We start from the raw sequence: 19416 nt of genomic DNA on the forward strand, positions 1-19416 counted from the left end.
TTATTTATTTACTGTGAGCTGAGATGCAGCAAAACGATAACAAAATGTTCCAGTTATCCACATGATACAGCTCTTTACCCACTATGATTTGGGGTAATATTAGTACTTGAGAGGCAGTGCTCACCAAATATAAAATAAACTTGTATTGGGTCACACTGGGCCTGGGATATCTTTATTTTTAGCAGATAATCATGCACCTCTCTTCAAAAATAATCAACCCATGGGCATTGCCAAGATGCATGAATGATTAGTGATTTTTCTGTTGTCTTATAGGACTCTGTCGAACTGGGTGTACGAGTTTGATAAGTGGGCTCCATCTGTGGTGAAAGTTTCTTACAAGGTGATTTAAATCAAATGCTGTAATACAAAATAAACCACAACCGAAGAACCCTGTAGGATATTTAACACATTTTTTTTTTTTGCTTATTTTCATCTTAGGGCTCTCCTGCTGCTCGCCGTGCGTTCCTTCCCATTTTGCGCAGTGGCAAATTCAACGTACTGGTCACTACTTATGAATACATCATCAAAGATAAGCAAGTGCTGGCCAAGGTATTAACCTGACCTTTAATCATTAATCATTCTCAGACCAGTGTTTATTCAGTGTCTGATGATGCCTTCTCTTCCAGCTCCGTTGGAAGTACATGATCGTGGATGAAGGTCACCGCATGAAAAATCACCACTGTAAACTGACTCAGGTATTAAATACGCACTACCTGGCACCCCGGCGTGTGCTGCTAACTGGCACTCCACTGCAAAACAAGCTGCCCGAGCTGTGGGCGCTGCTCAACTTCCTGCTGCCCACCATCTTCAAGAGCTGCAGCACCTTTGAGCAGTGGTTCAACGCGCCCTTCGCCATGACTGGAGAGAAGGTAAAATGGTTTTCACAACAATAACAGTAACTATAAGGATAATGTGTTAAAGGGGCCATATACTGTATTGGTTTAATAAGTTAAAATGTTCTCTGATATCTACTTAGTAGGTTTATGGCTTCAGAAAGTAAACAAAAGAAATCTTCAGAAACGCTTTTATAAGCTAATTTATTATCTTAAATACCCCTAGAATATCTGCTCTACTCAACTTTGACCTGCTGCGATTTCAGACACTCATACACACAGAGCATGATGCAAGCTGAACACAGACAAATATAACCCAATCAGAGTAACCTTAACCTATTATGCTCACCAGATCTGTTGTGGGTAAAAACTAAATTATGATTAAACTTGACAAAAGAGAGTGAAAAGAGAGATGTATTGCATTGTATTTTGAGCTACATTCAAAGAGAAAACAGCCACGATTCAATATCAGCTTCTGTATGAACGGATGACAGTTGAGGTGAGTGATTTGACAAGATTCAAGAGTCTACATGTGTTTGTTAATACACATATGCTTCACATTTCACAATAAACATGATAAATTAACAAAAGATGTAACCAAGCATACCATATGCCTCTTCAGAGTGGAGAGGAATAAGTGTATAATCTGTAAATCTTGGATTTTGCATCCTGAGGCGAGTTTTAAACATGTCTTATGCTGTTTGGCGCTTGTGTTTTTACAATAAAAGTCCAACATGCATAGGAAGTGAAATACACACTTAAAATAACTAAGGGAGGAAAATGATCACTGGTATCACTAGAAAACGTTTGGCTTATCAAACACAGCCTGAGGTGTGCATATTAATAATTTCAGGGCTTTTGTTTGCTCTCAGAGCTGCAGGTGAGTTGTGTTCTCTTGATTATGTCAGTTGCTCATCAGGTCAGGATGAATGACCTAAAGTAAGGATGCATGCAAATACAGAAGACATAGCTCATGAGTCTCGTCACAGTTTGTTTTGTCTTCTGATTGGCCCATTGTTTACCTGGGTTTTACACTTGTGGAATTGACATTAATACGATGAAACTGGTGTCTGAGGCACACAGTATGCCCATATCCATATATTGATCGTTTATTATTTTACTATGCCTTGGTATACCCAGATTTTCATCATAAGGCACCTTTGTAATGTTAATTTTCAGCTTTTTAGAAGTGCACACTGCAGTTTTGTCATCTGCTGCTTTAAAAAGTTGCACTCAAAATGGTCAGTCTCAGGATTGCCAGGTTTTTGCAACAAAACTAGCTTAATTGCCAGTCAAAATTAGCCCAATAATATCAAAACACAATAAAATATGCCACTTTCCATTTGTAAAATGCATATTTGACATTGCTTTATGAATCATATATGGTTTGTTCCTTGAAAATTACTGTATATACGGTATATTCCAAAGCATGCTAATAGGACTTTTAATTTGCCAGTAACCTGGGTTAAGCGCTTCCGCTGAACTGAATGCAACTGCAAAATCAGCGTGTTGAAGGGCTGTTTTCTTTAAAAATCAGCGATCTCCACTAGCTGAGTGATATCCAATATGAAGTGGATCTCAGATTTTCTTTTATAATATGAGCATTTATTTTACCACAGTATATTCAATTTAGCTTCTGCGCTAACCTGCCGATTTTTGTCTCATTTTACACTTGAGCTACTAAATGAATGCCATAGTCTATTTAACTAATTGTATTTTAATTACATTACAACATCAATGCTGTAAAAGATTGAAAAAAATGGAAAAAATTCACAATAACAGGTCACCGGAAGTTTACCAGTATGGGAACAACACTAGCTTGGCATATACCCTATTAGTGTTTTAAAGAAAAGAAAATTGACAGCTTACCTTAAACATTTGCAACTGGAAAAAACTACTGAAAGTGATTTCAGCTATATTATTTAGATGTGTAGTTAACAATTGCAGAACTTGATACTGTTTTTGTTTTTAACATGCCTTACGGAGATATGTTTGTAGTTGGTTCATTAGTACATTTAAATGAGTGAGAATAAAGTAAAATTGTGTTAGTTTTTGTGTCATTTGGAACATTAAAGTTTTGATCTTGTAATAAAGGTGGACCTAAATGAAGAAGAAACCATCCTGATCATCCGTCGTCTGCACAAAGTGCTTCGGCCCTTCCTGCTCAGGAGACTTAAGAAGGAAGTAGAGGCGCAGCTACCAGAGAAGGTTTGTTCTAAGCAAAAGACGTTATTTGTATTCATTTTAATTAGATTTTTTTCCCTCACTCCCTTTTCCTCCTCTTTCGTAGAATGTTTACAGCATACTCTCTTTCTCGTTTATGCACTAATGTAACAAAACCACAGTAAAATGTGAAATTCAATTCTACAAGTAAAGGATTAAATGCTTTTTTTTTTTTTTTTTGGCTAAATCTCTACTACACTTATGTATGTCTGCCTTTTTGCGTGTAGGTGGAATATGTGATCAAGTGCGACATGTCGGCTCTTCAAAGAGTGCTGTACAGGCACATGCAGGCTAAAGGAGTGCTGCTCACTGACGGCTCTGAGAAAGACAAGAAGGTGACTAAGAAATGCTTCACATCCAGAATGTGTCTAGATGGTTCAACATCCATTTCTAGCATCTCATCTTTCTGTGTGTTACAGGGCAAAGGGGGCACTAAGACACTGATGAACACTATTATGCAGCTGAGGAAGATCTGTAACCACCCGTACATGTTTCAGCACATTGAGGTGATCATTTACTCACACATACTCTATTTATGAATTCATTTATATCCTGTTTGTTTATCTGTTAGTAATGCATGCATGCGTGTTATCTGTTTTGCAGGAATCTTTCTCTGAGCACCTGGGCTTCACTGGAGGCATCGTTCAGGGGTGAGCAGAACTACTTCTCTTATAATAAGAACACCTTTGTATTTTATTTGCATCTCATCATGTCTTCTGGTGTTTTACAGGTCTGATTTGTACCGTGCCTCTGGTAAATTTGAGCTGCTGGACCGCATTCTGCCAAAGCTCCGCGCCACCAACCACAAAGTGCTGCTCTTTTGTCAGATGACCACACTCATGACCATCATGGAGGACTACTTTGCTTACCGCAACTTCAAATACCTCCGCTTAGACGGTAAGTCATGTTCCTTGTTATTTAAGGTCATTAATAGTTCATTTAAAAGCATCACAGGGCCACCGCAGGTCCTTAAAGTCTTCAATTAAGTTTTCTTTTCAAAGGACCTTAAAGTCCACATGAACCAGAAGCAGAGGCTGTTAATGTCATTTCATTTTATTTTTTTCTGTATTGTGACGCAATTCCTAGAGAAACAAAATATTAAATGAAAAACAAGTGAGCATGGCTTTTTGTTTCTACTCTGAGCTGACTAGATGTGGTAAAGTAGCCATTTTATTCAGGAAGATCTGGAAAAGGGTTTTAGGAGAGTTTTACAAACTAACGCCCGACTCACTCAGTCATCAGTGTCAACGCATCTCGTTCACTTTGAATGGGTGACGTGAAGCATTGCCGAACTTAATTATGGATCCATCGCCGCTGCTTCAGTGGCATTGCTTGCTGCAGGAGTTTGGAATTTCTCAACTTTTCAATCACCAAGCTTCGGTCTATCAGATAATTTTATGCAAATACCCCAGCTCGTGCAGTTGCAGATTGCGGACTAATTTCATTGGCTGATTCAGCTATCTCGATCACGTCAGCCCCAACTTCAGACACGCCCTTTGTCAAGCATGAAGTTTCTGAAGTTTCGTGTAAATACACGATAACCGACGACAACTCTTCGCAATTTCTTTTTGTTGTTATAGCACTGTCAAAACTGACAGTTGGAGGGGCGTGTTGAACTATGTTAACCACACCCATTACCTCAGACAGAGGTAATCTAAAAATGTAACTGGAAGCAAACAGGAAGTGCATTTTCAGGTTTCAACTAGTTTACAAGAGCAAACAATTTTTTATTCTTCATGACATGCACATGAATTGTTCACCACAAAACTAGCAATGTGTGCTAACAAAATCTATATGATTAGTTTTAATTTCATGAGTACTTAAAGTCCTTCACATTCGATAGGTCTTAAATGTTTTATTTGCATTACCACAAAAAAATCACTGTATTTGTTCGATACATTAATATTTATGATCATTGGACAGACCCTTTTTTTTCTCTGGTAGTTGTGTTTTCAGAGAGAACTAAAGTAGCCAATCAAACCGTTCTTAGGCCGTACTCACACTAGGTACAGTTGCCTCGAACCGGGCCAAAGCACGCTTGTCCCCCCTCCCGTCTCCCCCGACGGCCCGCGCTCACACCATATCGGGCCTCGGCACGCTTACGTCATCGCTGCTGCGCTGTTCAGAAGCGCTCTCTATGGCAAGCCTTTTTAGCATTTAAATCTTTGTTCTGACTCCATAAATATATTTAGAGATATCTCTAATTATATTTTGACTAGTCATAATTATAATTCGACTAGTCAGAATAACAATTAGAGATATCTGCAATTGCAATTGTACTAGTACGAAATCAGATTGGAGATATCTGCAAATATATTATTACTAGTCATATTCCTCCATTGAAAAATATTTGCAGATATCTCTAAATGAGTTTTGACTAGTCACAATTGTAATTAGAGATATCTCTAACTGAGTTTTTACTGGTCATACATTTGGAGATGTCTTTAATTCGTAATATTTAGAGATATTTACAAATATATTTGAAGATATCTCTAATTAATTTACTAATAGTCGAATTACAGTTGTAGATATCTTGAGTTGGATTTTTGACAAGTCAAAACTCAGAGATATCTGCAAATATTTTTCAATGGAAGTCAATGGAGGAATATGACTACTAATAATATATTTGCAGATATCTCCAATCTGATTTCGTACTAGAACAATTGTAATTGCAGATATCTCTAATTGTCATTCTGACAAGTCGAATTATAATAATGACTTGTCAAAATATATAATTATATCTCTAAATATATTTATGGATAGTCAGAACAAGGTTTAAATGTTAAAACGGCTTGCCACACGCTCTCACTCAGCAGCACAGTGGAGATTTCTCTAGTCATATCCTTTCAGTCGTTTGTTATGCAGTGACATGCAGTCAAATATTTCGCCAAACAGTCCTTAGGGATGCGGGGACACGCAGTCAGATATTTTACCGAACAGATCCGCCACTTTTGGCGCTCATAAATAATCATAAAGCTCTCGTGCTGCAGGAATGAGGTCTGCTGAGGGCGCGCAGCTGGCGTGCAGTGAGGAGTTTGCGTCTTTAATAAACTACGGCAGTTTGCGATCACTGAACAGTAAGAATGATTAATAAATCCATATCAAACAGTCCCTTAAAAGTCACGTCTCGCTTTCGGTTTCGGGCTTTGGCGCGTTTCGCGCTCACACACAAGCGTACCGCGCCAAAGCCCAAGTGTACCGCGCTCAGGCACACCTCTTCCAACCGGGCCAGGGCCGGCCAAGTGAACCGTGCTTGAGCCCGATTCAGTGCACTCACACTTCTCAAACGATCCGGGAAACGGGCCTGGGCACGGTACGGATGGCATAGTGTGAGTAAGCCCTTAGCTATGAGTCCTGATGTAAATAATATATCTATCTACATGTATATTTGTAGCAGGTTTGGTGGTCTTAAATTGAATATAATTTGCTATTAAAAAGTCTCTAATTTATCTTGATAAACTCTGAATCAAGTTACAGTCCATTTATCACGCTAACTTCTTTCATTTGTCATTGTAGGAACCACTAAGGCTGAGGATCGTGGCATGTTGCTGAAGAACTTTAACGATCCTTCCCATCAGTACTTCATTTTCCTGCTGAGCACCAGAGCAGGGGGTTTGGGGCTGAACCTGCAGTCTGCCGACACTGTCATCATCTTTGACAGCGACTGGAACCCTCACCAGGTACAATACTGACATTTTTTGAAGTTTTGTAACAGAATTGATTGTCTTATATCTAATCACTGTAAAATTGTAATATTCTGACGATTTCGACTGTTCCGTTTATTCGATTTCATAAAATGTTCGCATAAACGTATAGTAGCCATTAGTGTTTATTAATTTCGTTATGGAATCCTATGGAATTTTTTGTTTAATACAGGAATCAAAACTAAATTGTAATATTGAGATGATTTTTAAATATTTTATTTATTAGATTTAATAGAATATTTGAATAAATGTAGAATAGGTGTTAGCTTACAAATTTTTCAAAAGCTTTGAAAAGTGCTTATATTTTGGATAAAGTGCTTAAAACTGCTTGAAAATGTTAATATCAAATGTTCATGTTTAGAACAATTGTTCATTTGTTGCTTTCATAATTTACTTGATCATTTTCATTATAATTTAATAATTTACAGACTTAATGGTTAATAATCAAGTAGCCAATTTTAACAACAAGAGTAAATTAGAGCAAACGAAAACATTTTCAGAAATTAAAAATGTCGCTTTGAATAGAATACTATACTGTTCAACACTAAGATATATCATCTGATATAATGTGATGCTAGTCATGCCACACTTGTTGGGGATAAACAAACAAACCTGAAAAGTGCTTAAATTTGACTTCATATTATTCAGTGTCTCTGAACACCTCTTTCTTTTGTCTATCTGATAGGATCTACAGGCTCAGGATCGAGCCCATCGCATCGGGCAGCAGAATGAGGTGCGTGTGCTGCGTCTGTGCACTGTGAACAGTGTGGAAGAAAAGATCTTGGCTGCTGCCAAATACAAACTCAATGTGGACCAGAAGGTCATCCAAGCCGGTATGTTCGACCAGAAGTCCTCCAGCCACGAGCGCAGAGCTTTCCTGCAGGCCATCCTGGAGCACGAAGAGCAGGATGAGGTTCGGATTCTCCTCTACAATGCACTGATTTTGATGTCTTGATAAAACCATCTGCGTTTCCTGTAGCTAACATTCACTCTTTCTTTGCTTTTTGTTGCGTCACAGGAGGAAGATGAAGTACCTGATGATGAAACTGTTAATCAGATGATCGCCAGAAGCGAGGAAGAGTTCGACCACTTTATGGTCAGCAGTGCTGCTTTTTTTTTTTCTCTTTCTTTCTCTCGTTCTCTTTCTTTCTTTTTAATTCTTTTCTCTTTCTTTTTTTCCTGTCTTTCTTTTTTCTGTTTTTTTCTTGTTTTTGTGTTCTTTCATTTCTTTCTTCTTTCTTTCTTTTTACTTATGTTGCTTCAGTGGCGTAGCACAAAAAGCAGAGGCCCCCCTGCAGGGATCGCTGACGGGGCCCCCTGATGAAGGGAGGGGGGGGGGGTAACGTCATACGTCAATTTGCATTGATCACTGACGTCATCACGTTCTACCGTTTCTGTTTGTTTAACAGCCTATGGTTCATAAAGGGGTATTTATAATTGCACTACACTTTATATAAGCATGTTAATTTAACTAAATTTATTGCTGTTTGAATACAGTATGTCATTATAGATGTGTAGTGAATGTGCAGTAATCTCTCATATGTAATAAACTCAGACAAGTTCAGAAACTGTCACTAATATCTGTGATTGTGAACAAGAAAAGAATAAACGGTCCAATTAAATTGTTAAAATAAAGTAGAAGTAGATCGGTTTGACTGTACAAGGGAAATACCTTCACACTGCCTGTGCTAAATCATTTGTCGTCGGTACGCAGAGGGGTGATCTGCTCTCGGGCTGCAGGTGGGAGAGGCTGCTGTTGCGGACTGACTGAGCCGCCTGTCAGTGCTGTGAGGCGGGGGAGGGGCCGGCGGCATCACACGCAGCTCGTTGAGAAGAGTAGGGACGGTACAGTATGGAAAAATGACAGTCTAAAAAAATCTCCAATAACACAAAAAAAGTCGCTAGATTTGTCGCTAAGGGGGTCTGAAAAGTCGCTAAATCTAGTGACAAAGTCGCTAAGTTGGCAACATTGGCGGCAAGCAATCAGAATGAAGTAGTCCACCGCTTGAGAAGTGTTCAGAGATCACAGACGTGTGAACTTTGGTTCCGACCAGAGTTGTTCCCAAGAGTTTGATTATTGCGTTCGCCGGTGGATTTTTAATTATTGAAAATCACGACGACGCGGGGCCCCCTAATCACGCAGGGCCCCCCCGCGATGCGTGCCCTGCGGGCCCGTCCGCTACGCCACTGTGTTGCTTTTTGTTCCTTCTTTCTTTTTTTCTCTTTCTTTTTTCTTTCTCTTTTCCATTTCTATTTTCTTTCTTACGTTCTTATTTCTTTTTTCTTTTTCGCTCTTCCTCTTCTTTCCTTTTTATTTTTTACTTTTACTTTTTTGCTTTTTTTCTTCTTTCTTTTCACTTTTTCTTTTTTTCATTCTTTTCTTTCTTTCTATTTCTTTTTTTCTAATTCTCTTTTCTTTTCATTATTTTTTCCTCTACATATTTTTCTTTCATTTTTTTCCTCTTTCTTTTTTTTTCAATCTTTTTCCCACTGCTTTTTTTTCTTTCTTTCCTTGTTGTTTTTCTTTTTGTTTCTTTTTTCTTTCTTTCATTTTACTTTCTATTTTTTACTTTCATTCTTTTTACTTTTTACTTTTTTCATTCTTTTTTTCCTCTTCTTTCTTTTTCGTTCTTTTCCTCTTTTTTCCTCTTTCTTTTTTTCTTTTTTATCCTCTTTCTTTTTTTTTTCTTTTTTTTCTTTTTCTTTCTCTTTTTCCTTTTTAATTTTTTTATTTTTTCTCTTTCTTTCTATTTATTATTTTTTCGTTCTTTTTTCTGCTTTTCTTTCTTTATATTTCTTTTTCTTTCTTTCTTTCATTTGTTCTTTTTCCCTCCGTTTTGTTTTCTTTCCTACTACTTTCTTTCTTTCTCTTTATTGTTCTTTTTTCCTTTTCCTTTCTTTTTTTTGTTCTTTTTGTTTCTTTTTATTTCTTTTTTCTTTTTCATTCTTTTCTTCTTCTTTCCCTTTTCTTTCTTTTTCTTTTTTATTCTTTTTTTCCTCCTTTTTCCTTCTTTTTACTTTTTCCTTCCAAAATCAAATTTTTCTCCTCCTCTCCAAAAAAAAGCGCATGGATCTGGACAGGCGACGTGAGGAGGCTCGTAACCCGAAGCGCAGGCCGAGGCTGATGGAGGAAGATGAGCTGCCCACCTGGATCATGAAGGACGATGCTGAGGTGGAGAGGCTCACCTGTGAAGAGGAAGAGGAGAAGATGTTCGGCCGTGGCTCCCGCCAGAGGAAGGAGGTGGATTACAGTGACTCTCTGACAGAGAAACAGTGGCTGAAGGTAAATGAGGAATCGCCACTACATTGTATTGGTTCTTATTAAGTCCAGTGAAATTAAAATAACATTCTATTAGATGCTAGTATCATACGTTATTCAAGCATATCTATAACTTCTGCCCAACTTCAGTTTCTCATAAAATCTTGACTAATCAAATTCTGTCTTGTATCTGACATGCCCTATCCCCTCCAAGACGCTTCTCATGTGCTTTTAATTTGATGCGCTTGAGCTTAACCTTTCACTGGCAGAGCTGTGATGAAACAAAATGCTATTGGCTGCTTTTTTAAAAGGGGAGGATCTACCGTCTGGCCCTCTTTTAATTTTTCAGATAAGATTACGTAAAACGTTGAATAAAAACATACACATTCCAAAGCATTTCACGGGACCTTTGAGAAATAAAATGTCAAATGTATTGATGTATATACATCTACAGGCCATCGAGGAAGGCACCCTGGATGAGATTGAGGAGGAAGTGCGCCACAAGAAAACAACCCGGAAGAGGAAACGTGACCGAGATCTTGACCTTCCCGGTCCGGCCACACCTAGCTCCAGTGGGCGGAGCAGAGATAAAGATGACGACGGTAAGAAGCAGAAGAAACGCGGCCGCCCTCCTGCTGAGAAACTCTCACCCAATCCTCCATCACTAACCAAGAAGATGAAGAAGACTGTGGACGCAGTGATCAAATACAAGGATGGGTTCGTTACTTCGCTATTTTTGCTTTCCATCACTGTCATTACATTTTTAATTAGAGAATGGTTAATCTATTATTTGGTGCATCTTGCATGCACATTTGGTACAAATATGTGTTGTGAAATTTGAGTACAACATTTCTATTGCAGTTATGATCCATGTGGGTCAGTTTGAAATGAATATTGTTTACAGACAGGTGCACTGATTTAGCTGGTAGCATTGTAGCGTAGTTGTCTGTTGTCCTCCAACTTCGCTTCCTGTCAGTATTTGCTTCCATCATAATAAAGGGAAAAAAAATCAATCTTTAATAAAATGAAAAAAAAAAAAAAACATTTATTGTCTCAGGAGGATTACTTTTTGAATATATAAAGTATTTAATACTATAAAAACAAAAAAATAAAATTACTATATTTACTCTTAAATAGTATACATTATTGTTATTTTTATGTGTCCAATTTTTTTGTTGTTGTTGGTGATTACAACACTTAAACATTTGCAGTTAATGTAAAAAAAAAAAAAGTATTTTCTTTTTTTGTGTGTTTACATTTTGGGTTATAAAAATATAATAATAATTAAATGGATTAGGCTAAGAATTATTTATAAAAACTCGACACATAAAATACAAATTGACCTTCATTTTGTCTTTTATTTTTTGGAAACTCATTTTACACATTGGCATGGTCTCGGTTTCAAACCACAAAGATGTTCTTGTTGATGTCAAAGCAATGTGTAAACTTTGCATTATGGTTATGTGACACATCAGTGAGTCTGCAAGTTTGCTGAAAACATATGAAGCTTTTGGCATCTGCTGCTTTATTCTATCTACAAGATGGCAGCTGAATCTTCCTATAATTTTAAATCAAGCTATGTAAGCCACAAATCACCTTGATATTTTCAGTTGCCATTTTTATTTCTAACTATTGTTGATGTGCAATGTCATTATGCATGTAGCGTCGTCTCAAATGGAATACTAACGTTTGTTTTACTAAGAGAAAATTCAAACCATTTCTCTGACGTTTGATGGTTGCCAAATTAGTGAAACAAATGACCAAACTACCAAACAATACTTACCATGAGTAAAACCGTTTTCACCATCGGGAGGCAGTATAATCACTCTCATAGGAGAATTAATATCAAATTAAATAATCCAACATCAGTGGCCGAAAGCTCTGCCCCTTCTGCTATGCTAGCAAAGCAGCGGTCGTTGAGTGCATGAAGTGTCCAACAGTCAACACTTAATTTTAACAGTTGAATAAGTGCATCATCTGGGTATTTAAAGTACTTATTCTTGTTAGAGTTTTCAGTGTGAACACACTACTTACTCTATTTAAACAACAAAATGGTGTAGAATAGTGTATAAGTATGCGATTTGGGACGCACCTATTGTCTATTGGTGTATCACTAGATTGTACCTAAATTTTTAACACTATACAAAGGCTAAACAAACACAGTCCTACCAAAACGATCCAATAGCAAATAAAAGCAGCATTTGCAGGTTTCCTAAGGTATTTTAAACATTAATGTACATTAGATTTAACTAAGCTCTTTCTATATTTCTTTCTTGTCACTGTATTTCATCACAGCAATGGGAGGCAACTGAGCGAGGTGTTCATTCAACTGCCGTCTCGTAAAGAGCTGCCCGAGTATTATGAACTTATCCGCAAACCTGTGGACTTCAGGAAGATCAAGGTTTGTCAACTTTTCATTTGTAATAACTAACGGATTAGATTTTACTTTGGGTCTTGAATAGTTTGGCTGTTTCACAAACATGGTTGAGAACTCTGGATGTTTCATTATGTAGTATTTTCTGATTTTTATTTAGATTTTAAACCTGAAAGGACAATTCTGACAATGTTTTAGGGTGTAAATCAACTCTGATTTATTCAATTATTGCATTAATAGAGTTATAATACGAACGCTTTTCATGAATTGGTTAATGAATGCAACAAAATATTTGGTCACACTTTATTTTGAGGGTCTGTTTGTTGAATTTAAGTTACATTGCATCTACATGCCAACTAATTCTCATCAAATAAGTACACTGTTAGGTTGGGGTTAGTGCAAGTTGACATGTACTTGCAAAGTTTCTGATAGTCAGTTAAATGTCTGTTGAAGGAGCAGTATCAGCAGATATTAAGCAGACAGTTTACTAATACTTAATTGGACCATCAAAATAAAGTGTTACCATATATGTGTGAATAAACATTTCAGTGTTAAATCCTTCTCTCTGCTGTACACAGGAGCGCATCAGGAGTCACAAGTACCGCAGTCTGAATGACCTAGAGAAGGACGTTATGCTGCTGTGTCAGAACGCTCAGACCTTCAACCTGGAGGGATCTTTGGTAATGTTCATCATACTCTTTAAGCCACAATCTTATTAAACACCCATCAAAAATACCAATTCGACCAAGTTTATTGTCTTTGTGCAAAAAAACTGATGTTTTTTGTGTAAAAAGATGAAAAATGTGTAAGTGTGTAACTGTCTTTCACACTGAAAAAGTTTGCTCTGGCCACCCTGGCGACAACGCTGTCAAAAATTTACAGATTAATATTTTTCTGATCCCATAACATAACCATTAATAGTTGTTTTGGAAGATTTAAAAAGATGTTTACCGCTCCCCCAGTGAGGGCTTAAAAATTTGCTACACTGATCTCGTATTTAGAGGGGCTATCACAGTATATCAGCCGATCAGTTATTCCCGCATAAAAAAATCTTGTTTTATATTATGAAAATGAACTTGTGTCATAGCTCACTGCTAGAAAATTGACTTGATTTCAACTCTCTTTGGCGGCCGCACTAGCGAAGATGTGCAACCGCTGGTTCCCATTGAAAATGAATGACTTCCGGCTACTTTTTTACGCTTTTTGTGTGCTTTCGGCTATTTTTCTGCTTTCGATGTGAATGCGCAGTAAAAAAAAAAAAAAAAAAAAGAAGTATTGTGTTAAGTATATCTGTTTTTGTACACTTTATTTTTTAGGTTTTCCACATTTTAAAATGTTTGTAACTTAATTTTTTTTTATAATAATTCCTTCATCAAAACACATTGTAAAAAATGCTGTGTTCAACACAATTACATGATGTTGTGTCAACAAAAATCGATTACTTAACCTAATAGAATTTACAAAAGTGGATTGAATATAAAACAATTAAGTTGTCTAAACTCAACTCGTTTTAAATAATTAGTTTGTCAATTTTTAAATGCATAAAACTTTAATTGACATTAATTTTCATCTTTAGTTGTTGTATTTAAGCTAAACATAATTGAATATGGCGCAATAGGTTATAATATAATGTTTTATATAAATGTTTTTTCCATCTACTGCATCAGTGTCTTTAAATTGGTACAAGCAACCTAAAATCATTAAATGAGTTGAGGGTTTGACATTTCAGATCTACGAGGACTCTATCGTGCTGCAGTCTGTGTTCACCAGCGTGCGGCAGAAGATCGAGAAAGAGGAGGAAGAGAGTGAGGGAGATGACAGCGAGGAGGAAGAGGATGATGTCGATGAAGGATCCGAGTCTGAATGTAAGTTGACAATAATGGTCTCCATTCACCAAATTGTTATGACTCATTTCAGTCATCAGCATTTAAAATTTAAATGGTATGAACATTTGAATTTATTTATGTATGTATCATATCATCTTTGCATCAAATTACAAAAAACAAATTACTGCTTGTGCGAGGCATTTGTAAAACAGTGTATGGGCAGGACAGTAAATGTTCTCTCCTGGTTGCCGTTATCGATCTCACACTATTTGTTTCCTATTTCTGAAAGTCTTGCCAAAACCATCTGGGAGTTTTGCTTTCATTTTTTTCAGCAAGTAGGATTGTAAAAAAAAGATTTGCTGTACTCTCGTATTCACTGCGCTCTACGTTTACTCCACTATAAAGACTTCCGCTACTGAGAAACCCAGACAAGTGAAAAGGGTCCATACTGCTACATGAATGAATCCAAATATTATCTGATTACAGTATAAAACACTTACAACTCTAATTTATATTAAGCCCAATATTAAAATATTTGTTTGTGTATATATTACAGCTCGTTCAGTGAAGGTGAAGATAAAGTTGAGTAGAAAGGACAAGGCGGAGAGAGGAAAAGGACGACGCCGAACCGGACGCAGCTCGCGGCCTAAACCTGTTGTTAGTGATGACGACAGTGAGGAAGACCAGGAAGAGGTACTTGAGAATAATCAATGATGATGATGATTATTATTACTGTTATTATTAATATCATTAATATTACTACTACTAATAATAATAATGATAATAAAGGAAAATATAATCTACATACAATACAAAAGTAAACATTAGTTTCCTTCTTTCTATTTTTGTTTTAACCCAAGCCCTACCCCAAGAGCTGAACAAGAATAATCAATGAAGAATAATTAAACTTAAAGGGAAAAAGTACACACACACACACACACGCACACACACACACACACACACACACACACACACACACACAAGTAACTAAATTTGCATTCAATTCAATGAAGAAAATGTTTTGACTCTTTAACTGCTCTAGCTCTTCAACCCCTTAACTCTTAGAGTTCACACCTGAAATTATGACGTATACGTATTAAATGCGGTTTGTTTGAAGTTTTTTATGAGGTTTCTTTTAAATTTGTTATAAGGCAGTGGTGCTCAACCCTGTTCCTAGAGATCGACCTTCCTGCAAAGTTCAGCTCCAACCCTGTTCAAACACACCTGAACCAGTTAATTAGGACCTGAACAGCACTTGATAATTATAGGCAGGTGTGTTTAATATAGGTCTCTAGGAACAGGGTTAGTTACGCCTGTTATAAGGTTTTGACCATTTAAAAAAAAGGTCTGTGTTCTAGGTAGTTAATAAGTTGCACTACTGTTATTAAAAGACATTTACACAGCTTCTTTTGTGAAAATAAATTGTTACTCTAATGTTTTTGAAACAAACTTATATTGTTAAAACACTGTTTAACATTTGTTCACTACTGTTTTTAACATGAGGACACTGTTACACTATAAAAAAAAAAAAAAGTTTTGCACATCTGGTGACACGGTGGCACATTTGCCTCATAGCAAGAAGGTCGCTGGTTCGACTCCTTGCCTAGGCCAGTTGTCATTTCAGTGTGGAGTTTGCATGTTCTCCCCTTGTTGGCGTGGGTTTTCTCCATGTGCTCCGGTTTACCCCACAGTCCAAAGACATGCGCTATAGGTGAAATGAATAAACTAAATTGGCTCATACACTCATAGTGTATGAGTGTCTGTGTAAATGAGTGTCTATGGGTGTTTCCCAGTAGTGGGTTGCAGCTGGAAGGACATTCGCTTCGTAAAACATCCGCTGGAATAGTTGCCATTTCATTCCTCTGTGGCGACCTCTGAATTAAAGACTAAGCCGAAGGAAAATGAATGATTGAATGAATAAATGTTGCACTTAAGTTTTTGAGAAAAAAACAACAAGTTTACATCATTTTTTTTGTGAGAAGACATTGTTACACTACAGTGCTTGAAAAAAGACACTATTACACTGTGACTACTAAAAATATATCAGTGCACAACTGATTGTTTAAAGTAACTATATAGTATAAATACTGTTTAAAATTCTAAAACATTGTTAGACAACAGTTTCTGAAACCTTAGTTTAAGGTTTCTATTTTCCGTAGAGTTAAAAAGCATTTGAATCTGTCTCGAGTTTCAGGAAATTTTACATAAGTTCTAAAACAAATTTAGTGGTATATGAAGAAATTTATTATAAATAATGTTTCTGAAACTCTTAAGATATTGACTTCTTTCTACAGAGAAAATATTCTTTAATGTGTAAACTTTAGAACAAGTTTCCAAAAATGATTTACTCTAATGGGACAAAGTCAGTTATAAGTGACGGCAAATTAAAACAAAGGTCATGATTTCAGCCTTAAATACTCTAGAAATAAATAGTAGTCATTTTTTTAAATGTGATTTCATAACTAGTCCCATAGAGGGTTAAAGTCAAATGAGATTGTGCTTTTTTTTTCCAAAGAGGGCGGAGCTACAAATGCCTGTGCTTTATCATAACAGTAAAATTGTGTCATGTCATATCTCTGTAAAAATGTCGAATGAAGTGTCAGAAGAAGGCAGTCTATGGAGACTACAGTGTTCATTTATGCATCCTAAAAAAAGTTTTAAATGGCCGACAGCTGCTTCACACTCGTCACTAATGGGCGGGGCTTTCTCCCTCTGACATGTACAAAGGGAGAATAACAATCAAAGTGTTTCTGCAGACAGTTTTTATCCAGTGGGATTATAAAAAAAATAAATGAATACATTTCTACGATTAGAGGCTGGCTGTATTCACACACTTTTGCCCCACAAATGTGTTTAACCCCTTATAAAAGTGATTTTTGCATAATGGGTCCCCTTTAAATGAAGAATAATTTAGTGTTTTGGTTATCTGTGGTGTGAGCAGGGGTTTATGCTTCGTCTTTTGTCTGATTTTTATCTTCCAGGAGCATTCGGCTAGTGGCAGCGAGGAAGATTAAAAACCTCCTTCGAGATGCCTCAGGACCAATCCCGTCTCTCTGCTGCAAAAACGTCATTTTACTTCAGATTCAGCACGCCTGCATTTCAGGGGCCTAGTTTTATCCTAGAACAGCACATTTTTAGAGACATGACAAGTATACGAAACGATTAAATGAGAAAATGACACTATATAAAATGCAGAGAGAAAAATGGCCCCTTCCATTTGCATATTTAAGCAGACGAAATCTTTATGTATAGCAGGACAGTTTAAGCGTTGAGCATTTGGTGTTACTTTCCACGTTTGTTTTTATGATTTTTGATTTCTCAAGGATGTGACATAAGATGGACAGATATCTGACAGACCAGACTCAGTGGACCAGTAAGAATGGATCATGTTTCATTGTCCTCTTATTGTTTTTAGCTGTGTGAACGTCACCCCCTTTATCCCCCTACACACCCCAGAATGCATGCTATTTGTGGTAAACGCAGCCAGTTATTTCTCTTTCCGTTTTTCCTCTGTTTAAATTTAGATTGCAAACAGGATTAAGGTACTTCTAGTCAGGAGGAATGGGGGAGAATAGGGTGTAGGATTCTGTACTGTGTCAGTGTCACTGGATTTACAAAATGCACAATAAAGGCATCTCAGAATTATTTCGGCTTCAGAGTTTCTGTTTTGACCGTGTTTTTGAAGTATATCAGAGTATTAAAGGCAGGGTGCGAGTTACAGGAGGGTTAGGGGGGTTCTGACCAAATTAATTAAGGCTTGATCCTCCCTAAAGGAAATCAAAACTGTTTAAATAGTTTGCTCTGATCTGTATCTTAAATAATGTCAATAATTGAAAATATTAAAATGTAAATATACTTTTGACCACCCCATAATGGTTTTTTTTCGATGCATAATTTCGCCAATCAGTCTGTGCGAGAAGCCATTCAACAGTCTGAAACTGCAGATCAAGAGGACCTAGAGACTTTATTTCCTGTAAAATAGGTTTGTATCTACATATACCTTAAAAGTAAAGTAAAATTAGATGCAGAGTTTGACCTACAGTAACCTCTAAAATAGCTAATCAGAGGTAGGTTAGGATACACTAAATATCCCTCAAAACACTAACCACTTCAAAAGGTTTTATTGATATATTAGGTGTAATTGTAAATGCATACATTCTCATTGAAGCATGTATTACAGAAACCAACACAAACCTGCGGAAAAGGTTGACTCTCCCGATCGTCAATGTATAATTCGCACTTATTAAAGGGATAGTTCAGCCAAAAATGAAAATTCTGTCATTTATTTATCCTTTATTTGTTACCAACCTGTCTGAGATTTTTTTTTTCTTTGTTGAAGACATACTGAAATAACGTTGGAAAAACACAGCCATTGACTTTCAGCTGTGTTCTTTTAATTCTTACTATAGATGTCAATGGGTCCTTTTTTCAATGTTCTTCAGAATGAGTGAATAAAAAAAAAAATTGATAACCTTTTACAATCACTTGAGTGTGAACTAATGTCCGTTTTCATTTTTGGGTGAACTGTCCCTTCAGAGAAAAGAGTACAGTCGTAGTTCCACATCGTAGTAACGGTACATTTTAAATACAACAAAATATTCTTCTTATCTAAGAACAACACATATGGCTAGAATCTTGCCTTTGTCAAAAGGGTTAAACCCGGTCCCAGTCTATAGCGAACATGTTTGTCTCAGTGAGGAATCTTTCCATAACTGCATTTTTAGTGCATCGTATACGTTTGAACACCAGGCGGTGCTGTTAGCCAAACCTAATCAGCCTCACCCTATATTCTATACACCCTGTGCCCGAGTGTAAATCTTCACAAAGCCGGCTTCGTGTATTGAACTCACCTTGGTCAAGTAGAAACAGTAAAACTGAGAGAGAACTGAGGAGCTGTATAAGAATGCAGATCAAATGTTTAGAACGCGACGTCACTGGCTGAGAATGACGTCAATCCCAGATGCCGAAAATAACAGATGTAATATTATAGAAATTTCCTATAATTCAAGTGTTTTTTGATGTAGGTTTATAGTAGATTTTCTCTATTTTCTTGAGCTAATATTTAATATGGAACTCTTCATAAATATTGTGGAAAGTTCCAAAAAATTATACATTTTGAACAGTGCTGTAATTCAAATGATCAGTCATAAATGCAAAACAATGTTTTACCAATTTATTCACCAATAATGAGCATAAC

General features: G+C 36.7%; 1 protein-coding gene across 3 annotated transcripts in view; it reads left to right on the top strand.

Annotated features, from left to right (window-relative positions):
- Positions 1 to 17864, top strand: part of smarca4a (SWI/SNF related BAF chromatin remodeling complex subunit ATPase 4a) — a 36083-nt gene extending 18219 nt beyond the window's left edge. Inside the window, exons 17-34 of one of the 3 annotated variants that reach the window (XM_021469728.3) lie at positions 274 to 340; positions 439 to 549; positions 627 to 869; positions 2928 to 3041; positions 3284 to 3391; positions 3476 to 3562; positions 3660 to 3706; positions 3787 to 3953; positions 6573 to 6736; positions 7446 to 7673; positions 7779 to 7856; positions 9825 to 10043; positions 10474 to 10736; positions 12315 to 12420; positions 12972 to 13073; positions 14123 to 14258; positions 14776 to 14912; positions 17201 to 17864. In XM_021469728.3, coding sequence (XP_021325403.1) covers positions 274 to 340; positions 439 to 549; positions 627 to 869; positions 2928 to 3041; positions 3284 to 3391; positions 3476 to 3562; positions 3660 to 3706; positions 3787 to 3953; positions 6573 to 6736; positions 7446 to 7673; positions 7779 to 7856; positions 9825 to 10043; positions 10474 to 10736; positions 12315 to 12420; positions 12972 to 13073; positions 14123 to 14258; positions 14776 to 14912; positions 17201 to 17233 — 2410 coding nt within the window. In that variant the 3' untranslated portion in view covers positions 17234 to 17864. Of the gene's footprint in view, positions 1 to 273; positions 341 to 438; positions 550 to 626; positions 997 to 1099; positions 3042 to 3283; positions 3392 to 3475; positions 3563 to 3659; positions 3707 to 3786; positions 3954 to 6572; positions 6737 to 7445; positions 7674 to 7778; positions 7857 to 9824; positions 10044 to 10473; positions 10737 to 12314; positions 12421 to 12971; positions 13074 to 14122; positions 14259 to 14775; positions 14913 to 17200 lie in introns of those variants that run through there. The other 2 variants (NM_181603.1, XR_012397681.1) reach the window with 2 other exon arrangements.
- The last annotated feature ends 1552 nt before the right edge of the window (positions 17865 to 19416 follow it).

The sequence above is a fragment of the Danio rerio genome, chromosome 3 (assembly GCF_049306965.1).
Source record: "Danio rerio strain Tuebingen ecotype United States chromosome 3, GRCz12tu, whole genome shotgun sequence".
NCBI lineage: Eukaryota > Metazoa > Chordata > Actinopteri > Cypriniformes > Danionidae > Danio > Danio rerio.